The sequence below is a fragment of the Equus caballus genome, chromosome 11 (assembly GCF_041296265.1).
Source record: "Equus caballus isolate H_3958 breed thoroughbred chromosome 11, TB-T2T, whole genome shotgun sequence".
Lineage (NCBI taxonomy): Eukaryota > Metazoa > Chordata > Mammalia > Perissodactyla > Equidae > Equus > Equus caballus.
Window position 1 is genome coordinate 5364032 of NC_091694.1, and position 24047 is coordinate 5388078.

At 56.5% G+C, this 24047-nt stretch overlaps 1 protein-coding gene across 2 annotated transcripts in view; it reads right to left on the reverse strand.

The window, feature by feature from the left end:
• The window catches only part of MGAT5B (alpha-1,6-mannosylglycoprotein 6-beta-N-acetylglucosaminyltransferase B), a 76006-nt gene that overhangs the window by 43366 nt on the left and 8593 nt on the right, over positions 1 to 24047 (reverse strand). Inside the window, exons 3-6 of one of the 2 annotated variants that reach the window (XM_023651945.2) lie at positions 19618 to 19765; positions 2190 to 2305; positions 1596 to 1669; positions 452 to 622 (exon numbers count right to left, since the gene is read on the reverse strand). In XM_023651945.2, coding sequence (XP_023507713.1) covers positions 452 to 622; positions 1596 to 1669; positions 2190 to 2305; positions 19618 to 19765 — 509 coding nt within the window. The remainder of the gene's footprint in view (positions 1 to 451; positions 623 to 1595; positions 1670 to 2189; positions 2306 to 19617; positions 19766 to 24047) is intronic. The other variant, XM_070225949.1, reaches the window with a different exon arrangement.

The following is a 24047-nucleotide window of genomic DNA, read 5'->3' on the forward strand; positions in this document are numbered from 1 at the left end:
AGAGCCAGGGCTCGGACAGCAGGGAGGTCAGGCCACCTTTCAGGGGAGGCAGAATAACTGCATGCCTTGAACAAGTTAACTCAACCATCTAGACGTCAGACTCATCATCTGTCAAATACGATCACATACGGACTGCTGGGAGATTGAAGTACATACAGTGTCAGGCACACAGGAAGCCCTCAATAAGTGACAGCTATTATCACTATTATTTTAGTCCACTGAAGGGGTGCCTCCAGGCCCCAGCTTGCCCCTCACGTAGGCCCAGCTTTGCAGCATCCCCAGAAGGTGGGACAGGCACTGTAGGACCTGCCCACCCACCAGCAGAGTTGGCGGCCTCCTTTGACTGGGGGACTAAGCGTTCCTCCCAGCTTCCCCGAAGGATGTCCCACCCGGGGATGCCAGCAGATCTGTCCACCAGCCCCTCACTGGCCCATCCGCCTCCCAGGCCCACCTGGACTTTGGGGAGAGGCTTGAGGGCTGTCTGGGTGGCCGTCCGGTTCCTCCAGGGCAGTGGGGGGCAAAACCACTCAACCTCACTGAGGTAGACGAGGAAGGAACACTCGGTGCCATCCACCCCGAAGAAGGCGTAGCAGGGGTCAGAGGTCCAGCGGGCGCGCATCCACTGCAGAGAGGGCCAGCCTGGGCCAGGGAGCTGTCGCCAGCCCCACCCACACCCTCGATGGGCCCCCTGCATGCATGTCCCTGGGGACAATGAGGTCCTTCTGGAGGGGGCTTCTCAGGCCCACTGTAAAGATGCAGCAAGGGCCAGCAGCAGAGAAGAAAGACTGGACCAGGGTCCCAGGGCCTCAGGGAAGACAGGGCAGGACCACTATCCCCCAGGCCCGGAAAGAGGAGGACTCCGGAGAACGAAGACAGGTCAGGGCACATGCAGGCAAAGCTCTGGGGCAAACAGCGGGGGGGCAGCAGCACGGGGCCCGGCTGGTATACCTCTCCCTCTGCTGCCCACTCCCGTTACTGAGGACAGGACTCAGCTGAGGCCAAGCGTGGGAGCAGCCTCTGAGGGTGCAAGAGCTGGGACCAGGGTAGGACCCACCCACTGTGATTCCCCGTGGTCACCTAGGGAGAGGTGTGCAGTACCACCCCTCCGCCCCTCTCAGAGAGTTCAGAACCAGCAGGAGCTGGCTTTGACGCCTGTGGACTGGCTCCCTGGATGGACAGACTTCACGCAGCCAGAGGTGGGGTGGGAGGGGCTCTCAGCCCAGCTGGTTGGCTGGGCCAGGAGAATGCGGACAGAGACTGAGTCTACTCCTTGTCTGAATTTGTCAGGAGGCAGGCTGGGTGGTGGTGCACACATATTTAACAGTTCTTTTACTGTAAGAAAGTACTGAAAACCCTGAAACTTGACTTATCCCGGGCAACCTGAGCAGGAGGGCCGGGCAGATGGCCCAAGCAGAGAGGCTGTTTCCTGGAGGTCAGCCTCTGCCAGATAGTGCCAGGGTCAGGGTCCGGGGCAGAGAGACCCTCACTAGCGGATATCCCTGCCAGGAGTGGAGTCCCAGAGGCAGTCTGGGGCACGGCCCCTGAGGAGGAGCCCACCCCTCCTGGTCACCCCCACCCTCAGCTCCAGGACTCACCTCCACCTTCCCCAAGCAGTCAGGGAACTTGGGGTCACTGGGCGCCTCACACTGGTCCCGCCGGCCTTCAGACACTGCAGGGAGAGAAGGCCAACTTGCTGAGGCCATGGATCCGGGGAGGAGCCCGGTGGAGAGCGAGGAGTGGGTTGGTCCAGGGTGGGAAGGGCAAGGGCAGGAGAGCACACTGCTCTCCCCTGAGCTTTCTCACCCAAAAGGCCACAGCCGAGGGGTCCCCAGGCCTGGGTTGCCCCCTCTGCCACCGTACCCACCCACCTTAGGAGGTTCAGAATCAGTGAGGAGCTGGCTTAAATGGCTATGAACCAGCTGCCTGGATGGGCAGACCTCACGTACCGCCAACTTTTTGAGGGGAGCAGAGGAAGGGCCTGCAGCCCCCAGCCTGCTGCTCCCACATCAAGAGGAACAAAGGGGCCACCCAGGTCTCCAGGGACCTCCATTGTCCTCAGCACCCTCATGCCAGGTCGGGGCCCTGAGGAGCCAGGGGAGCTGCTGTGGGGAGAAGTCAGGGCCCCATCCCAGACGTCCCACCCACGACACAGGCCTCCTGAGGGGAGAGGGGTGCCCCCTGGCCCCCACCCTTGCTGTGCAGGAGCAGGCTGTGGCGCAGGATCTGGTCCACCTTCACGGCAATGTCCGAGACGTTCTGGGCGATGGCCTGGATCCGCTCCATGAGGCTGGCCCCAGGGGGGAACCTGAGTGGGAGAAGCCAGGGGTGAGCCAACGGAGCCTTCCTGGGAGGGCCTCAGCAGGACTGTCATGCTCCCGGTACCCAAATGCTGCCCTGCAACCAACCAAAATGCTGTGATGGAGAAAGCCGGGCCAGGAACCAGAGCCGTCTGCCGGCCCAGCCTGGGCTGGAGGGGCTCCCTAACCATCCAATGCACATACATCACACCATATGGGAAAGCCCATATCTGCATGAGCCAGGCGTGTCTGCACATGTGTCGAAGGGCAGCCTGAGACCGAAGAAGGCAGAGGAACTCCACACAAGAGCCTGGACAGCATCTGCCCGGGGACCCTCAGGTGATAGAAGCCCTTTGCCTGGGCACAGCCGGCTGCCCTGAGTCTTTCTCTATTTCCTCCCAGAGGAGCTGTATCGTGCCAAAATAAATTCCACCCAAAGCAGCCTGGGGACTTGGCAACTATTAAACCTCTAGTAAATTATTGTTGGGTTCCCAAGAATGAATTCTTCCAGGATCTTAAACAAGTTTACTGCCACGAACATCACAGCCCTCCAGCCCCCATCAATATTTGTGCTGCCTTTATTTTGGGAGAATTTATTTCCTTGTGTTGATTACTACTCGGCTCTCAGAGAAGTTTATTAGACATCATATGACATATTTATCTCACTGCAAGAACTTGTACTGAGATCTCTCTCTGCGGGCATATGGGTCTCAGTGCAAGCAAGACCCAGGGGCCCTTTTCCAGAAGCTGCTTGCTTTTTTGAACACATGAATTCCATTTCCTTTGATTCTCGCCTCATCCTCCGGCTTTGCAGGCCCGGTTTAAGCTCCGTTGATCCGTTTACAAGGACCGGGTCCGTACTGCTGCTCAGAAGGAGAACTCTGTGCAGGAGGATTTCCCCCGGGCTCCATTCTGGGTTGTAAAGGCCACCTGCCCACCAGAGGAAGCACAGTGGTGACCCCCCGAGGCTGCCTGCCCTCTCAGGCTGCCCTCCCGTTTCTGGAAGGAGGTGGTCCCATCCACAGAGAAGGGCGGCTGGTGCAGGAGACGGGTGCAGATGAGGCAGACATGGGGTGGGGGAGGAAGAAGGTGGCAGGAGGCGGCGACGAGCTCTCCACACGCAAACAAGCGTGTGCACACACATGTATACACAGTCCAGTTAGTCCTATTAAAAATAAACACACTAAAACTCTCACGGAAAATGGCATTGCCCTTGTATTCGTTTCCTGGGGCTGCTGTAACAATGTACTACAAACTGGGAGTCTTAAAACAACACAAACTTATTCTCTCCCTGTTCCGGAGGCCAGAAGTCTGAAATCAAGGTGCCAGCAGGGTTGGTTCCTGCTGGAGCCCCTGAGGGACAGTCCCTCCCAGCTTCTGGCGGTGGCCACGATCCTTGGCGTTCCTTTGCTGGGAGATGCATTGGCCTTCCTCTCTACGTGTCCAAATTTCCTCTTCTTGGAGGAACACCAGTCATTGGATTAGAGCCCACCCTGAGTCAGTACGACCTCATCTTAATTTGATTACCTCTGCCAAGACCCTATTTCAAAACAAGATCCCATTCCTAGGTTCTGGGGTTCGGACTTCACTACATCTTTCAGGAGGACACAATTCCACCCACAGCAGCCCCCTGTGAGGTTACTAATAAGAAGGAGAAGAGACCTAAAGATGGATGCTTCTTTTGCTCAAAAAGTCCTCAGGCAGGAGGAAGTAGAAATATCTCTCCTTGGTCTTCAGATGGTCAAGGAAGGCCGCGGAGAAGAGAAGTCGGCTCATCATCAATTTCCAGAAAAACACAAGGAGATGAGCTGAAGCTCTGTCTCTTACGAGCTGTGTGACCCTGGGCAAGTCCCTTAGCCTCTCTGTGACTCACCGTTCTCATCTCAAAATAGAGAGGATACTGGCACCTCCGTCACGGAGTCGGAGTGAGGACTGAACGAGGAGAGATATAAAATGCGCAGATGAGCCACGCCTGCGTGAAACAAGCTCCGTATGCGTGAGCGATCGTACTGTTATTGTGGTGTGGCTGGAGCTGCAGCAAAAGGGATTTGGCTGGACCAGGGTTTCTCTGCCTTTTGTCATTATCATCCCCCTAAGGAGCCTTTTTAGACATTTTCTCCTATTTGCTTTCCCCCTTGAAATGTTAAAACCACAGATATTCTGCTTCTCTGTTGATGCACGATGGAAGACCACAGACCACTGTGATGTCTAAGATTGTCTCACCCTCAAGAGCCAAACCTCACCCTTCAGAGGTGATCTGCGCCCACTGAGCATGCGTGGGTTAGACCAGAGAAGGAACGGGATGACCCTGACGTCCACCAGGCTCTGAAATAAGTTCCGATCGAGGGCTGTGGAACCGTTTTCCCCACCAACCAAAACGGACAGGACGGACACGCCTCTGACTGGAGGGGATCCTTTAGCTGACCGAAGGAGACGGCCACAGCGCAGATGGCCAGGGCCTCACGGCTGCTGTGTTGGGGTTGGCGCCGTACGCGGCCGAGACACAACAGGAGGGTCCCAGTCAGGGAAGGACGGGGCGCCCCTCCTGACTTCTCACCAGAGAGCCTAGGGCACAAACAACCCACATCGGAAACCAGGCAGGGGTTGTGCCAGGCCACCAGAGAGTCTGAAAGGGAGCCCGCCCCACTGCAAGCCTTCCTGAAGGCACCTTGCCCTGGAGGCTCCGCTCCGTCCCCCCTCAGGGAGCCTGATCACTTCCCTGAGCCCCCACCCCTGGGGCGTGGCTGTGAGTGGCTAGCCTGAAACTCCCAATAGAGTCCTGAGTCCCCAAGGACAGGGATACGCTTGCGTATGTGGAGCCTGGCACTGCCCAGCCTGGGCCACATGCCCAGGGCTCCATCACTGAACCGGGTTGAATAGGGTCCCCCCAAATCCACATTCACTCGGAACTTCAGAGCATGACCTTATTTAGAAATAGGGTCTGTGCAGATGTAAGGAGTTAAGGTGAGGTCATACTGGACTAGGGTGGCCCTAAATTCAATGACTGGTGTCCCTCTAAGAAGACCACGTGAGGACACACAGGGAGAGGAAGGCCATGTGACAACGGAGGCAGAGACTGGAGAGACGCGGCCACAAGCCAAGGGACGCCTGGAGCCCCCAGAAGCTGGAGGGCAGGAGGGACCCTCCCCCGGAGGCTTTGGAAGAAATGATGGCTGCTGCTACCTTGATTTCAGACTTCCAGCCTCCAGAACGGGGAAAGAATCAATTTCCATTGTTTTAAGCCACGTGGTTCGTGGTCATCGTTTACGGCAGCCCCAGGAAGTGAATACAATTACCACCTGCAGAATTGAGGGAAAATGGTTTTTAACCCATCACCAAAAGGGAGTCCAGGTTCTCCTGCCCCTGCTATCAGGAACTTCTCTCCAACCCATGGACCCCTCGCTGAAGCCCGAGCTTAATTCTGCTGCTCCTTTTTTGTGGGAGATGAAGAACAACGAGGGGACACCTTAATTTTCCAAGCCCTGGGTCCGTGGCTCTCCCCATTCCTCAGAGATTTATTGGAAAGAGCAAGGACTTTGGAATCAGAGGTCCTTGAGTCAAATCCTGGTTCCACTTGACAGCTGTGTGACCTTGGGCAAGTTACCTAACCTCCCTGAATTCAGGGCTCAGCTCCTATAAAATCTGAACAACCTCAACTACCTTGCAGAGTATTGCGTGGCTTGGACATAAGCCTCAAAGTACTCAGCATACAACAGGTGCTCAATAAAGGCTTGAGATGCTTTTGCTCCCTACCTACAGTGGTCACGCCACCCCTGAGAGGGAGTATCACAAGCCTAACTACCAAGCACAGCACTTTTCTTTTTGGGGGATTCAGCAGTTTCAGAGGACAAGTGCTTTTGCATGAAACGTATCGCTGCACGGGCTTTAAATAGTACACATGGCATCTGTCTGATTTAACAAGTTCAACTTGTGCAAAACAGAATTACTTGGCGTCACTATGATTATACTGGACTTAGCATTGGCACAGCACTTTCTATTTTCAAATAATATATGATTAGACTTCTCTCCCTGAGAAGCTTTTTAGAAAATGACGATAAAAGTAGATGCCGCGAGGCCTCAAACCACAGCAGCTCTGTGACCTGGGAAGGGCCGACGTGGAAAAGAAGAAGGGGGGATGGATGGGGAGATGGCGCAGCCGCCTCCAGCTGGTGGGACCAGAGCCGTGGCGTTGTCACCGTGGTGTCACGTGGTGGGGGACTGACTTCTCCATCAGGCCCAGGAGGTGCAGGGCAAGGGCACACAGTGCTTCTAGGGGTCCACAAACATGTTTTAATTTCTTTAAAAATCAGGAAAGAAGACTTGTAGCTGAAAGAAAATGTTTCAATATGTAATGATAATGCCTTCATCTTTATACCAATGTGGTCATAAAATATAATTTTTCTATAGGTTAAATTGTGTCCCCCCGCCCCCAAATTCACATATCACAGTCCTAACTCCCAGTACCCCAGAATGTGACCTTATTGGAAAATGGGGTGATTTCAGATGTCATTTGTGAAGTTAAGATGAGGTCATACTGGAGTGGGGTGGACCCCGATTCCACCATGCCCGGTGTCCTTGTAAAATGAGGAAATCTGGACACTAACCCGCACGCAGAGAGAACACCGCATGAGGGCTGGAGGGATGTTGCCACAAGCCAAGGAGCGGCCAGAGGCGGGGACGGACCTGGACCAGATCTTCCCCGGGCGCCTTTAGATGGAGCGCCCTGCTTACACCTTGATCCCAGGCTTCCGGTCGCTAGATGTGCGACAACACATTTCTGTTGTCAGTCTGTGGGACTCTGTTACAGCAGCCCTAGGATGTTAACACAATTTCTAATGATTTTTCTGGAAGAAGGTGCCTGAGGTCATGATGCAGCCCAGAGAGGCAGGGTTTTTCCTAGACGGTTGCAAGGACATGAGGAAAGTGTTCTGCGAATGATCATGATAATAAAACAGCCAACAGGCATTGAGCACTCCCTTGCCAAGCTCTTCATGTACATGGTCTCATCTAATTCTCATGACAACATCATGATTCCTTTTAATGGCTCCATGGTCCAGATGAGGAAACCAAGACACAGCAAGGTTGAGTAACTTGCTCAAGGTCACAAAGCTATTAAGTGGAAAGATCAGGTTCCAACCAGGAAGCCTGGCTCCTGCCGAAACGGCTGCTGTGCTGCAGAGGGGCAGACGGGGGAAGACGTTCCCGGGGGCAGCTGAGCCACAGGCATTCCGGAGGACGGAGAGCCGGGCCTTCCAGACACACACCGGGACACACCTGCAGAGTTCACAAGCCGGTACAGGGTCCCCAGCACTTTGTCCTCGGTAAGCCAAGCTGCCTGGTGAGTGCTGCGTCTACTGGGATAACCGCCAACACCCCCCTGCAGGTGGCGAAGCCTGAAAGAGTTCTGGCAAAGGAGTTTCCCTGGCAACATCCACCCTAACCCTGCAGGGCGGTTCCTGGGGTACAAACCTCGAATTCTGTCTGCTCAGGCAAATGGAACATGGGGACGATGCCCTCAGCCTTACTTCCACTGCCCAATGCACCCCAGTCTTCCTCCAACTGGCACAAGGACTGAGAGCCCGTTATTCCTCCCACTTCGAGTATATTTCCATCCCTTTCCTTTTTTATGTTTGGTGCACGTATTTTAAAAGCAGAAGGTGGTTAACTCAGATGAGCTTGAACTGGTGGGCTTCTGGCAGCGTGGCAGGAATGCAGTGAAGACTCAGGGCCACATCAGGGAGAGGCAGGGAGAGAGAAGGAAGGCTGGAGATCTCAGAAGAGATGCCCCGGGAGGAGGTCCCGCCCACCATGTGCCTTCCCTACGTATTTACTGCGTGCCTTCTCTGCTCTGGGCCTGGAGGACACAGGAGAATCTGATGCAGGCCCAGTCTCAAGGACGCCCTGAGTGAGGGTATCAGAGAGAAGGGACAGGGTGAGGACAGTCTGGGTAGTGTCTGTGTGGGGTGACTCTCGGGTGCCATCCCACGATGTCACTGTGCCTATAACATCAGGGAGGGGGCAACATGTGGGCGGCCAAGAATCCAAGCTGCATGCAGTGAAGGTTGTCCTCACCCCACACATTCCAAAAAAGGCCTGCCCTTCACCCACCATGGGAGGGCACCTCTGAGTCCTGGAAGGGTCCCACCCGATAAGAGTGGCCAGCCAGAGAGTCCACGCTAACGATGTGATTTAGGGGGGGCCCTTGGGCTGCGCAGCATCGGCTGGGCCTCTGGAGGTCCACCACGTGGATGGTCAGTCATGTCTACGTGACTGATACCCCGTAAAACCTCTAGAGACCAAAACTCAGGTGAGCATCCCAGTGGCAGTACTCAGTGTGTGTTGTCACACGTCATTCTGGGAGAACTGAGCACTGCCTGCACGCCTCTACTGGGAGGAACACCTGGCAGCGCGTGCCTGGTCTCGCCTGGACCTGCTCCACGCGCCTCTTCCCATTGCTGATGGAGATCTAACATCATAAACCACAACCGTGAGAACAACAACTTCTCTGAGTTCGGGTCCTTCCAGTGAAGCATGGAACACAATGGTGGTTTTGGGGACCCCCGAACACACTGTGTCAGTGCCCATGTCTGCAGCTCCATCAGGACCACCATGGGCCGCAGAGTCTGACATTTCCCTTCTTGCCTGCACTCAGGGTCACATGGAGGTGCCGAGAACGCTGGCCCAGGCCCAGCCCCTAGAGCTTTGTTCTGCCTTCAGCAGAGGGGGGCCTGAAGCCCCCAGAGGCTCCTGCCATCAATGCCCGGGAGTCCCAGTGGTCCAGTGTATACAGACTCCTGACTTACTGACACATGGAAAAACAATTGTTGAGCAACGGATATTGGGAATTCAGCTCAATGGCACATAGTGGCGAGAGCGCGGGGGCCTGCAGCCTGCCTGGGAGAGAGCAGCTGAGGAGGAGGGTGCCCTGAGCATCTGCGGTGCCAGAAACAAGGAGGTGAAGAGCCAACCGCAGCCCAAGCAAGACCCCCCCAACGGCTACACTATCCAGGTAAACAAGGCCCACCTCGTTCTGCCCCCAGGGCCCTCTGCTCCCCCCGCCAAGGGCGCCGGAGACGAGGCCAGAACCTAAAGGTCTGAATCCAGATCAGACTCCCCCCCGGAAGGTGGTGCACACTCCAGTTCTTCTCAGGTTCTGGACTTCTCTGCAATGTCACCAAAGGCCTCCCACCTCCTGGCCCTGATCCCACACCTGCCACACTGAGCTGGCTGCTTTCTTGTTCAGTGGTGGGGACATGCATGGTCACATCTTGGTCGACCCACTCCAAGAATCCCCATGCCCTCCTGGGGGACTCTGAGAGGCGTGAAAGGGACAGAAGGGAGCAGCACTGTGTAAGACACGCCGTGAGCTTAGGAGTTGACCAGGCTGCCAGGCTGACCCCGCTCTGCGTGTCCTAGCCAGGGGGTGTTGACACGACCCCTCTGAGCCCCAGCTCCCTCATTTGTCAAAGGAGGTGTGATGGTTAATTTTGTGTCAACATGATGGGGCTAAGGGATGCCCAGGGATCTGGTCAAACATCATTCCTGGGTGTGCCAGTGAGGGTGTTTCCAGAAGTGATCAGCATCTGAACTGGTGGACTGAGTGAAGAAGATCCCCACCACCAATGTGGGACGACACCATCCCGTCGTTGAGGCGCTAAGAGAACATAAAGATGAGGAGCGGCTGGTTCACTCTCTGCCTGAGCCGGGACATCCATCTCCTCCTGCCCGAGGCACCGCCGCTATTTCTCAGGCCTTGGGACTCCCACCGAACGACACCACCGGCTCTCCTGCGTCTCCAGCTTGCAGAGAGCAGCTCGTGGGACTTCTCTGGAGAAGCCCGACTGACACAGGAGGCCACTCACAGGGCTGCTCTGAAGAATAACTGATATGATGCACTTACCTTTGCCCGGCACGCTCAGAGCTTGATTTTAGTGATTACTTCCATGGTTCTCATTATTACTTATGGTGGGCACTCAAAGTTAGGTCCCATGCCTTTGGGACAGGATGAAGCCCTCATTAGAGATGCCCGACAACAGAATGGACCACGTGGAAAGTGGTGAGTCTCCTGACACCAGGGTCGCTTAAGCAGAGGTGTAAGTGGATCTGAGAGGCGAGGACAGGGTTCTGGCCCTGCTGAGGCCGCCCGGGAGCGATGGGCTGGCACTGCCCCCTCCAGGCTGGGACTCTGTAAGGGCCTGTGCTGCCAGCAGAGAGAGTCTGGCCCCTGCCTTTGCACTTGATGCTGCAGCAGGAGGTCACTCCTGAGCCAGGCCGGGAGGACCCCCGACAGCACCACCAGCCTGTGGAGAGCCAGGCTCTCTGGCGCCAGCCTGCAAACTGCGGGGGCTGGGCAAGGGCAGAAAACATGGAGACACTCTGCCTTCTCAGGAAACTCTTGGGGCCAGCAGGGCTGACACACGAGCCTGAATGGTCCCACCATGCCTCCAGCCAGGTGGAGACCCCACGCAGAATCATGGGACTTTTTCACCCCCTACGCCCCACGAACGAGGCAGTCATGTGGGTGCCCAGCTCTCACTGCTGCCGGCTGTGCAGACAACGCAGGTCAGGCCCGGCCCCCTCGGGCTCTACGACCTAGGGCCGTCCTTTCCCTGGCTGAGCCCGGGTCCCTCCTCTGTGGGTCATGGCCCTGGATAGGATCCTCCTCACTGGGCCGCTGGTCAAGATCAAAGTTCATAAGTACCCAACAGCGGGTGGCTGTTACTATTATCTATGGTCATCATTAATTATTATTACTGCTACTTCAGCCAGCTCTGCAACAAAGTCCACTGGAATCTGGAACACACCCGTGGGGGTCGAGGGCCACCCCAGGTGTAGCACTGCCTAGAAGAGGCCCTGACCTCTCTCCCATAAGGTGCCGGTGGTGGCCTGAGCCAGCCTCTGAAACAGGAGGGTCTGTGAGCAGCCCCGGGCAGGGGTGGTAGGGGGCACGCGATTGCCCAGGATCTGCGGGCGCCTCCTGACGAGGCCACAAGTGTCCCCGCCTCCTGGGAAGCGGGCTAACAGGTGCCCTCCTGGGAGCTCTGCCCTTCCCTGCCTGGTGCAGCCCCCTCGATGGCCGGAGCTTGTCATGTGGCCTCCTGAAAACCTGCCCCGGCTCAGGAGTCAGCACTCTCCACTCCCAGGCCCTTTGAGCCGGCGCGGACCCCGGAGACCTGCCGCCCCGCGCCTTCCTTGACGGAGGGGAAACTGGCCCAGAGAAGACAAAAACGACTTCCCCGAGGTCGGGCTGGGGACAGAGCAGGGACTCACACACTGGCCCCCGTGCTCCTTCCCACTGCATTTACAAAACAGCTGAATGAGCCTGGAGAGGGAGGGAGCCTGGAGGCGGAGACCAGGGCCTGTGTATTCTTCCAAAAACCTACTAAGGACCAAGCATTCCACCAAAATGATCATTTCTTACTCAGAAAGTACAAGAAGGCCCAGCCAGGCCTCTGGTCACCCGCCCACCCCACTCCCCACCCCAGGGGACCACCAGTCGCTATTCTAAGTATCCGTAGTATTCTAAGTCTGTGCACGCCTGCCCAAATTCACGCCCACAGACTGACCACCAGCCCCTCTTGCTTGGGCACAAGTGGCCTGCTGGAGCTGGCTGGCCCCAAGGCTGACCCTGGTACAGCCAGCTCTGGGCACTGGCCCAGGGTCCCCTGAAAAGGCAGCCAGCACCCCAGGCCGCCCGCCAGCTGCAGGCTGCTCTGCTCCCTCCACCACCCAGGGCCAGGGCCATGGGCCAGAGCCAAGCCGGGAGCTCTGGCTCCCCCCAGGCACCAGTGGCCACTTCCCCTCAGGCCGCCAGCACAGTCATCAACTCCCTTCAGGCCAGGCTCCCAAGAGGCCTCCTGAGGCTGAGCCCCCTCCCCCAGCCCCACGAGGTAATCACAGATGCCAGTCCTCGCCGCCCTGGCCTCGGGACCGAGCTCCAGGAGGCCTTGGGAAGGAGGTTTAATTTCTCGTTCCTCTCATGATTTATGAGGGTTGCATTCAATTAAGGGGGTATCGATTTCCGAGCAGCTGGCCAGCATGCTTGCTGGAGTTGTTATTTGATTATGAAACTGATCGCTTTCCTTTTAAAACACAGGTGTCTGCAGACACAAGTACCAAGAGATACAAACACATACAGCCAGAGACTCCAGCGTCGTGGGCGGGAAGATGTGCCCCTCTGTGTCTGTCTCTCTGTCCGTCGTCTTCTCACACGCACCACACGGGACACAGGAAGCCCCCAGCCTGGTTTCCAGCCTCCCCTGCATTTTTACTGCTCTCCTCCTCAGGTTCAGCCCCTCCTCACCTTCATCCAGAGCCCCCGAAGCTGGGGCAGGGGCTCCAAACAGATGACCAAGGATCTGCCAGCCCCTCCCCAAGCATAAGCAGAGAGGACTCCTCTCTTCTGCACCAAGAAATATACATACACATACAGTCATGCGCCACACAATGACATTCGGTGACAGACAGCATGCACGACAGCGGTTCCATAAGGTTACTACCATTCAGCCTAGGTGTGCAGTGGGCTATACCATGTAGGTTTGTATACTCATGTAGGTCAGAATACTCAGTGATGTTCCCGCGATAACAAAATCACCTAATGACGCCTTTCTCATGACTGGTCCCCATTGTAAGTGACGCATGAGTGCACATAAATACATACACACAGAGATGTGTATATTAGGTAGACAGACAGATGCTACTCTTCCCACTATTGACGGGGACAGAGCGGGAGTTGGGTTGGGTGTGGGCTCATCCCTCGGGGAAGGGATCGGTGCCCCGTGAGTGGGGCAAAGCCAGGGTGTCGCAGCTGCCCTGTGGGGAACAGAGGCCCCACCCCAGGGCCCGGCCTTCTCCTGGAGGGTTTTCTTTCAATATCTCACATGCATATTTTATAATTGAGACACACTGAGATGCTACTGGAGGTGCCTGTCTCATGTCTCATATGTAGATCACATGACAAGTACGTTGCCTTTCATTAAACATTTTTTAACATATGATTTTTAGTGGTCACACTTTATTCCATCACGTGTATCCATACTGTACGGACCTTTTCCTATCGTCCTCTCAATAGTAGCATATAGATGTGTCTATTTGGCTGTACCCTCAATGATAAAAGTCCTATAATTAAAACATACTTGCTAGTTTGATGAGCTAAACCATTTCGTAAAAGTGGAATTTTTATTATCAGTGAGGTCGAAATTTCTCCCACCTTCTCTGTCCTGTTAAATGTTCTTTTGCCTCAAATTCCGCTTTGTTTGAAGTAAATGTTGCCATCTAAACTTTCTTTTCATTTGTGTTTTTAGATGTATTTTGCCCTTCCTTTTATTTTAAATGTCAGAGTCACTGGGTTTTAGGCCTGCCAGCACGGGGTCTGAGAGAAGTGAGGCACCTCTTAAAACTGAGCCCAAAGTTGTCTAGGTAAAGTGTCCCACGCCCCCCACCCCCCAGGCCCCTAGGGAAGCTGCTCTCCTGTCCACACAGCCCGGCCAGCACAGAGATGGCGGGAATGTGTAGAAGCATTTTTGAGTTTTTAAATAAAGCTTTTAAAAAAAATTTTTTTTAGGAAAAAAACCCGTCATCTCATTACCCACATACAAGATGTATGCCTGCACTATTTTATTTTTATTTAATTTCACACTCTATGTAATACCACCATATTTATAATTACATAACCTGCTTTTCTCACACTTTCACTTCCCATTAAAATCCCAGCATTTCCCCATCAAGATGCTCTTTCATGGCGGCACGAACCCCAGCAAGCGGGCCTGATGTAACTCACCTACCTGTTCCCTCACCGGCATTTGAACTGTTGCTCAAACTTTTGGACACTATAAAAAAGGCCACAGTGACCAAGACGATCATGGAAGTCAAGATTCTTTTCCTAAGACGGATTCCCAGAAGGAAATCCAGGTCCAAGGGCGTGACCATGTTTGAGTCTCCACCCACGTAGCGGCCGGCCACTGGCTCCGGCTCCCAGAGGCCGACGGCAATGACTCGGGATTCCCAGGGGGTCCAACCCTCTCAGCGTACAGAACGGGCATCAGGCCCAACTCACCCCGGGTCAAGCTGGCTGGAGCCCCACATGGCTTCTACCTCCCCGTCACGCCAGGCACGCGGCATGTGGACAACGCCTCAGATTGATCTTTAACAAAGCACCCAAGGGTGCACAAACTACCCTCGTTCCTTCCTCCATCTCTCCCTTCCTTTCTTCCTTCAACAAGTACTTACTGAACATGAGAACGTGCAAATTGCTCTTCCGGGGATAAAGAAGTGAAACAGGAAAATCTCCGCCCTCACAGGGTGGACATCCCAGTGCGGGAGACAGACAATGAACAAGCAGACAATGAAAATGCACAGCGTGTGAGAAGGTGATAAGGGAAGCAGGACGGGGAGTCCAGGAGAGTGGGGTGCAGTTTGAAATAGGTCATCATGGAGGACCTCACTGGTGACATTTGAGCAAAAACTAGAAGACGGGGAGGGAGAAAACCATGTGAGGGAGAAAACTGGCTCTTTCACCCAGCCAGATGTGGGAAAGAGCATTCCAGGCAGGGCACAGCCAATGCAAAGGCCCTGTGGCCAGACGGAGATCACTGTGCTCCAGGAACAGCAAGGAGGCTGGTGGGCTGAAGAGAGGAAGCAAGTGGGAAGACAGCAGGGAGGAGCCAGAGAGAACGGGACTGGGCATGTCAGGGCCACAGGCCACAAAAAGGACTTCGGTTCTTACCTGAGTGAGATGAGGAGTGGTGGGGAGCAGAGAGGGACCTGATCTAATTGACATTTTTAAGTGATCCCTCTGGCTCCTGAGTTGGAAACAGATGCCAGGGGGCAGAGGTGGCAGTGGGGCAGGTGAGAAGCGGGGATCCTGGGTGAATTCCAAAGGTGGAGAGAATTTGTTGATGGAGTGGACACAGGTCAGGGAGAGAAAGGTCAAGGTCGACTCTGAGGTCGGGGGTCTGAGTGATGAAAATGATGCTGCCGACATGGCCAGGGCGGGGAGGGTTGGGTGCACCCAGGAGACGCTGCATTTGAGGCATTCCCAGGACACGAAGGCAGGCGGGCAGGGGGACATTCAAGACTGGCGTCCAGGACTACGGCCCCAGCAGGAGACAAACTGGGGACTCTAGAGTCAGCCGGCGGTTTTTGGAGCTATCAAGTTCGGGGCTCCCTCCCGCCCCCCTCACTCACCAGGCTCTCCAGCCACAGAGTGCGGCCAGGCTGCCGCTGCGCCCCAGCACCCTCCCTCAGCATCAGCATGCGTCTGGGTCTTGCAGGTGGTTTTGTTCATTCCCTGTCTGGACCGCCCGGCTCTGTCTCCCTCCTTCCAGGCTCACCCCAAACGCCCCTTCCTCTGTGGTGACTTGGTGGGCCCTGCTCTGCGCCCTCACAGGGCAGGGAAGGGAGACGAAGATCCCTGTAAGTGCCAGGTGCAGGGCCAGATGGCCCTCCCCTCCATCAGTGTTGTCTCCAACTGAAGAGGAGGAAACTGAGGCTCAGACGCTACCTGAGCCAGTCAGCAGCCAGGGTTCAGACCCAGGGGCTCCTTCCCTGGGAGCCGCTGCACGCAGGTCAGGCCAGGACAGGAGTGCAGTGGCTTCTAACACAGACCTGTTCTGATTCTCCAGCTGTGCATGGGGACGGGGTGCTGCCCCCCTCCCCCCAAGAGGGTCACTCTTCAAGGACAGAGCTCCAACTTCTGGCTCCTGTGTCCTCTCCACCCATTCCCCAAACTCCAGCCCAGACTCTGCACACAGTAGGCATTCAACACATACGGACCGATCGAATGCACGCAGCCTCACCTTTCCACCATCTTTGCTACTGCAGAGAAGCCTTACGGAAAATTCAAAGATCATTACCATTTGGCTTTAGAAGACATAATACGGTGCCGTTTGCAGCAAATCTGCAAATAATCCCTAATTATGTTTTCCTAGGCTAAAAAAGCAAATTTGCTTTCCTTGAGGACACACCAGCCATGGGCAGGAGGTGACAGCCCAGCAGCTTCTGGAAGGGCAGGAGGAGGACAGCGGGGCGGTTCTTTTTAAGCCACAGATAACTTCAAAGTGAGGAATCCAAGCGCAAGTGACTGAGAGTTTGCTGGAAACACAGCAGCACACGCTTCTGCAGGATCCTTGCCTGTGTGGCTTCAGCTTGGCCAAGCAGAGTGGCTCAAGGGTGAGGAGGGGCTGGAGTGTGTGAGCCTAGGGGAGGCGTGAGCAAGCAGCCGCCTGCATGCCCTGGACGCGCCCACCATCCCTCTCCCTGAAGCCAGAAGCAACAGCGTCTGAAATTTATGGCTCTGCCTGTGGCCTTTGATGGGCTCTGCTGCGCATGATGGATTGTTGCTATTTCCCGGGATGGAGCTGGGAGGCGGCGGACGCACGTTCCCCGGGGAGAGGAAGGGCAGGGCAGGGAGGGAGGGACGGGCCAGGACTGGAAGAAACCGGAGAGACACTGACTGTGCTGGCAGTAGAGCCCCCAGCCCAAAAGACCAGCCCGGAGCCAGCCGGGTCCTCTGCCCTCACCCTGGTGGGCAGACCTGTGGACGGAGGCTGGGCCCGCAGCCCAAGAGGCAGGAGCACAGCGGGCGCAGACAGGAAAGTGGGAAGGACGAGGGGGCGGCGAGGGGCAGGATCAGAGCGGACACACGCAGCATTGGAGAAGACAGACCTGTGCACACGGAGAAGAAAATGCTCTCGGGCTGCAGAGGGAACTCCAGGGGGACCCAGCACCTTTGCCTCCATCTCCCCGTCTCTTCTCCTGGCTCCTCTGCACCCCCACTTGCTGCCCCACTAACCCATTCTCCATCAGTCAGAGCAATCTTTCAAAAAAGAAGTCAGATCCTGTCACCCTCTTGTTGAAAACCCTTGTTGACTTTCCACAGCTTAGAATAATGTCCCAATGCTACTTACCACAGCTGACAAAGCCCTATGCCACCGGCCCTGTTGACCTCTGCTGCTCCTCGCCATGCTCCACCACGTTAGCCTCCACATTGATTCCTTTCCTCCAACTTCTGAAGCTTGTTCCTACCCCAGGGCCTTTGCACTCTCTGCTCTCTCTACCTCAAATTCTCTAGCCACAGCTAGCCACAGCTCCCCACAGCTCCCCATGTGGCTGGCTCCTTCTCATCACTCAGAATTGAGCTTAAACATCACCAGCTTGGAAGAACCTTCCCAAACCACCCTGTTTGGACACCACTTTCCTAGTCACCCGCCCCCAATCCTTCAGAGAGTGGATCAGTAGCTGACAGTAGCTCATTATTTCTTTTTCTCCGTTACTGCCCGTCTCCCCCACAGGAATGAGGACAAGGCTCATTGCTGTGTCCTTAGCACCGCAGCAGTGCCTGGCACCCAATAGGTCCAATAAGCATCCCATGAGCGCCTCTCTTCTGTTTATTCTGTCAGATCCTCAGTCCCCAGAGGATGAGAGAGCATCTCACCGGTCAGCCAGCACACAGCCACGCAGCCAACCCTGGAGGCCTGACTTCCTGCCGTGAAGAGCTCCCAAGGAGCCGGGCCCCATGGGGGGCCACCACGGCGTTCAACCCAGGCTCCAGGACTGCAACTCTAGGGCCCACCTTTCCCAAACCACAAAAACCCAGCAAAGCTCTAACGAAGGGGTTTTTTTCAGAGTTGTCAACTAATCGATATGAAAAGTCTTGCAAAGAGATAAAAAGTAACCCACACATAGCCACAGGTTTAAGGAACAGCCATCAACAGCATGGCGGTTAGAAAGGCAGGCTCTGGGCCCCGGCCGAGAACCAGGCCTAGCCCCTTAGCAGCTGTGCAACTTCGAGAGAGTTCCTGAACCTCTCTGTGCCTCGGTTTCCTCCTCTATGCAACAGAGATTAAAGCACCCCCATGAGGTGGCTGTGGCATTGACTAGATAATTGAGGTAAGAAACAAGGACAAAGCCAGGCACTCGGTGAACTTTCAGTAAATGTCACGGATTATGAGGACAGAGATGCTGACCTCGGCTCACCCGACTGGGCATCCGGGACATTTGATCAGAGAGGCCAGTTTGAGGTGGCCGCACAGCCAGCAGCCCAGCCCAGGCAGCCTCCGGGGCAGAGGATCCCACCCCAGTCCAAAGGGGAGGCCATGTTTCAGGTCCCACGCAGCAGGGGTCCCGCAAACACACTCCCTCCTCAGGCCGGCCAGGGCCCCACCACGACCAGGACTCAACACCATTGCTTTCTCTGATTTTGCCCAACTCCAAACCCCAGAAATGCCTGGGGCTTTAGCTATTGCATCACACATGTTGGCTGAGGTATAGCTTTTCTGAAAATTGTCTGAGTGTGGATTCCAAACATATTTTTTAGCAATAGAACACTTTTAGCAGAAAACATTGGCCGAGGTATAGCTTTTCCCAAATTGTGCAAAAGTGTGGGTTTCAAACTAATTTCTCAGCAGTGAGAACACACTGAGCAAATGTCTTGCATAAAGGACCCCAATGTCTGAAAGGCCAGGTGGAGGCCGTCTCCCCGGGACGGGTGGGTCCAAGCCCCTCCCTCCACGTCCACGTCTGGGGACCAGGATGCTCAATCGGGACGGCCCTGACGTCACGCTCCCTTGTTCTCTGGGGTTCCGGAGATCACCCTCACACCTAAGACACATGATGTGGTCGCACACCAACAAACCATGGGCTCCTGAGGACACTACTGGGGCACACGGGACTATGGCACAAACTCTTGGAGATCTTTGCACATTGTGGCCTCAGGAGAGGAACAACTTAGAGTGAAGAAACCAGGAAACCTTCTTGGCAAAGAGGGCCCAGGTCCATGGGTGGAGGACAGATGGTCACCTGGCCGTCACATCCACGTGGACACCCACACATGCCTGTCAACACGGACAGAGCTCAAAGTCATCAGGTTTAGTGAAAAAAGCTGGCACAGAACATGCTCCGTGGGATGTCACTTATGTAAGATTTGTGAAAACCACCCGCTACGCATTTACAGTGTGTGTGCGTGCACGTGTGTACAAAATGCACGAGTGACAGGATTTAGAATGGACTGGAAGACCTTACACCAAATTCATGAGGGTGCCTGTCTCTCCGGGGAACAGTAAAAGGACGCTTCAGCTTACAGCAGTGATGTTTTATTAAAAAGGAGAAAAGAAAGATGCGCCAGCAATGTGACAAAATGTTAAGGACTGTTGAATTTGGGTGGCAGAAACAAGCTCTGGGTTGTATGACTGTGTGGTTTCCTGTATTCTTAAAGTTTTCTCCAGATTAACACAAAAGGGGACGAGCGACAGCACTCCTGGCCCCAGCGCACCCTCTCCGCGTGCCTCCCTCCCTCCCTCCCGTGTCCTCGTGTCCCCCTCACCTGTCCACGGCGAAGTGTGTGTCGCCAGCTGCCCGGTGCGGCTCACTGCTGTTCCCCAGTCTGGCCAGCATGTCCATGCGCTTCACCATCAGCTCCAACAGGTCACTCATCCTGCGGAGGACGCCACGAGACTCCGGCCCACCCAGCACTGCGGGCACAGCATGGGCACAGTCAGGTGCAGGCCGAGCAGCCTGGAGGCCACCCGAGGCCGCCTGGTCTCCAGGCCGGGGTGGCTCAGACCCCAGCCCCACTCCTATTTGCCCAGGAAGAGGAGGGGTCAGGAGAGAGAGCTTGCCCCACTCCTCACCCCTGCAGGGCAGGAATGCAGAGAGCCCTGGGCCAACCCTGTTCCCTACCAGCTGTGTGACACTGGGATGACTTTTAACCTCTCTGAGCCTCAGTTTTGTCGCCTGCAAAGTGGAGCTTTAGATGTAATCTCAGGTCTGCGAGATGACAGGGAAGGCCCGGCAGTGGGACAGGAACCTCACAGCCCCCCAACATCAAGGTCCAGACAGAACGTCCAGATCAGGGTTTCTACAAGTGTGGTCAGCCACGCCCCCGCACCTGAATCTCCTGGCCAGGCTGTTGACATGCAGATTCCCGGGCCCTGGTCTAGGTCTGCTGATTCATATCCCCAGGGCAGGGGCCCAGGAGCCTGCACTTTGCTTGCTCCCCACGTGGCCTGGATGCACGGGAGAGGCTGCAAGCCCGTGTTGGAGGGGCTCAGAGTCCTGTCATTCTCCCTCTCCCCCCACCCCCGAGACCCCACTGTAGACACCATCGCGAAACTGTCCTGACTCTCAAGCTGGTCTTCAGCTTCCCAAAGATCACCCCCAGGGCTGAGGGGCAGGGGAGACCTTGTGGAGAATAAAATTACGTGAAAATGAGGTGCTTCAACCAAGATCCTGTTAACCAGCCGGGGACTCTCCACGACTTCCTTTCCAATCATTCTCGATCATTAGCGCCACACGCGCCAGTGTGGGAGAGTGAGTCCTGCCCTCCCTTTCTAATTAAATTTTGTGAAGGTTTTAAACAGCACCTCCAAATGGTCCATGAAGTACTCAGTTCCAGGCGCTGCAACCCCCAGCTCAGCTCCGTGCAAACCCCAAGAGCCAGGCTCTGAAGCTCTCAGAGCCAATGAGCCGAGTTGGTGGAGACCCAGTGCTTCCAGGGGCTTCTCAAGCCGCCGGGGGTACAGGGGGCACCTTAGGTTGGGTTCCCCAGAAGCAGACCCCAAGACAAGGGTTTGAGGCAAACTGTTTATTTGGGAGGTGAAGGAAACCCCAGTTGAGGAATGGGGAGGTGACACATGGAAGGGGAGGCAGCCCAGAGAGGGCGCCTCAGCAACCTGGGGAGACCAGCAGGTGTAGAACCGGCCTCAGAGTTCTCCCCCTGAGGGGCGAGGGAGCTGGGGCATGTGCACACCCTCTGCCGCCAGTCACTGCTTGAGGGTTGCTCCCAGGGACAGCCATGTTCTGGAACTTTCTGCCTGCCTGGGGTGGCAGAGACAGATCAAGTGGCTACAGGAGGCCCCCAGGCAAAGAACCACAGGTGCCAGCAGCTGCAAGTCCACCCACGTGCATGGGGATCATCATGGCCATGCGGTGTGAGCACCGACAGCGTCTGCTTCTCAGGAAGGAAAGGCCAGGGCCCAGCGGCTCAGCGGGCCTGGGAGGCAGACACACGGACTCTTGCCTGCCTGTGCCACCAACGCCCGTGTGGCCGAGAATCATGGTAACACTCTCAGCCTCAGCGTCCCCAACACCAGGAGACAATTCCAGCCCCGTCTGCAGCCCAATGTCACAGGGCCAGGACGGGTGGGGGGGGGGTGCAGGAGAGAGCATGGCAGGGCACTGAACACAACGTAGAGACGGGGGGCCGTGGGGGAGGCAGGACGGCTGGTCTCTGTTCCAAGCTCAGGACGGAGCTGAAGAGGGAGAGCCAAGAGACGCCCCGCGTCACGGGGGCGGCTTGTGACATTTCTGCTTTGCTCGTCCCCATAGCCCCTGGCTCCGGGCCCAGGCCAGTGGCTGCCGCAGCTTTCTCACACTGCCTAAGTCACCTCCCGGCCGGGTTCCCCTGCCAGCTGAACCCGCCTGAAGTCAGAAGGGAGGCCACGGGGAGCCAAGCCGGGGAGGGCTCACCCAAACGTGGTGTAAGTGCCTGCTGGGCATCATGCAGAGCTGGGAGGAGCTGCGGCCTCCTTAAAGAGCCAGGGTTCCCGGCCCCAAAGAAAGGAAGACGCGTGAACCGGAGGGCGTGAATGGGGGAGGGCAGAGGCAGGGGAGGTCATCTAAGTGAGGCAGGCAGGCAGGAAACACCACCTGCACCTCCTCCCCACCCCAGCTGCTGAACCGGCAGACGGTCTTCAAACTCACCCTCTCGGAAAACCGGGTAGATTGTCAAAAAACCAGTTGGGACGGGGAAATTTCCCCCTAGTGGTAAAGGAAGCAAACTGGGGTCTCTCCACCACTCTGCCCTCCCCACTCCCCCACGTGCTCAGTCAATTCGTCAGTCAAGCAAGCAAGATGCACACAGCTCCCCCTCTCTCAACTCCACAGAGTCAGGGGCCCTAGTTGAGTCTTTCAAGTCCCTCTCACCCCTGAGACGCCCACCCAAGCCCATCACCCAAATGCAATACCGAGCATTCCACCAGGGCTGGGAGCACAGGGTGAACAAGACGAGGTTCCCATCGTTTCGGCTCGAAAGCTAGGAGAACATCAGGCAGTTGACCCGGCCGCTGCTTTGTACAACTCCAGCGGTGCCACCCGGGGTGTGGGCCACCATCAGGATCCTGGAGTTGTGCAGTGCACGGTCTGCCTGGCCTCACTGGGCAGCCCCGGAGAGCCATTGCTCACAGCGCAGGCAGGGGTGGCCCCTTCCCCAAAGGAGTGGAATGAAGAAAGGAGAGCGAGCCCACAGCTGAGGGCACCCTAGAGTCAGAGCCGGTTAACCGAGGCCCCCAGCCATGCCCCAGTGGAGCACTCAGGCCGGAATGGATCGCAGACCCTGGGAAGCAGCTCAAACCTGCAGACGCAGTGCCCCGGCGATGCTGAGCCCACAGCACTGTTTCGGGGGTGGCGCTGTGTTCCCTGGAACATCTCAGGATGGCACCCTGCCCTGTCACACTGTTGCCCCTCTCTCCGAGCTCATCCCAAGCTTCCTTTGCCCCTCCTCACCCCCTGTGCCCCTACCAGGACCTCACTGACACAGCACCCCCCCCCCCACGCCCCCAGCCCCATTGCACAGGCTGCGGAATAGCTGACGGGGCCAAGAGCTGCAAGATCCAGCCAAGAGCTGCGGCAGCCCCGAGAGCCCGACAGAGCTGTGCAGGGGCTAGGACAGCAAGGTGGCCTGGGACAGGCCAGGTGGGAGTCAGAAAGCCTGGACTCTAGGCCTGCTCTGCCACCAACCAGATGGGGGCAGGGCCCGTCACGTCCCTTCTCTGGGCCTCAGTTTCCCCTCCTGCAAAATGAGGGGCTTGGACTTAGCGAGCCCTGAGTTCCTACGGGCTGGGACTCCTGTTCCGGCTCTTCCCTGATTACCCCCAGGGATGAGGGAAACGGGGAAAAAAGAATGGCTCCTGTAAAAGCTGGCGGAGTCCCCTTGGGGAGACAGCTCTGTTTCGTTGCTAACCCCCCGGGGGCCCAGAGCCGAGTCTAGATGCCCAGAGCTGTGAGACGAAGAGAAAGCCAAAGGACTCTGCACATTCCAGCAGGAGGACTTGCGTTTCCCCACTCGGCCTGGGAGACAAGGACAGAGAACAAGGACGGTGGCAGTGGCGGCCAGAGGGGCTAAGCAGGATGGGGAAGCTCCCGCTGTGGGACGAAAGGGGGCTCTGAAAGGCAGGGATTCGAGAGGGAACTGTCATCTGTGTGCTGTGCCGAGGAGCGGTCAGAGCCCCCGCCTCTGTGCAAGAGGCTTGGGGAGAGGGGTGCCCTTCCCACCGGGTCCACGTGGGGGACACAGAGGAGGCAAGCGGGGAGACACTGAGCAGGATGGCAGGGGAGAAGCTGGAAACCAGGGAAACGTGAGCCCCCGACAGTCCTTGGAGATATCTGGGGGTTCTGGATGGCCCTTCCCAGGAGGGATTAAGCCAATTCTTAAAAAATGTCAACAGCAACAGTGACCCCAGAAGACTGAGGGGCTCACAGATGCGGGTAAGGAGACAGATCCCCCTCAGACGGGCTGTAAGGCCACCTCCATCAGGCTGGATCAGGACCACAGACACCTCCCCAGCACCTGGGGCTCAGGGGCAGCTCCCATCGCCTGCAGACGGCGCAGGACTCTGGGAGCTCCTGAGAGCTCAGGACAGACGCCCATGGCTTCTGGAGGAGTTCCAGGGGCATAGAGCACATTTTCTGCCCAGGACAAGGCAGGCGGTGGGATCCTGGGAGGGAAGCAGACCTTGCACAGCCAGTCCGGCTGGC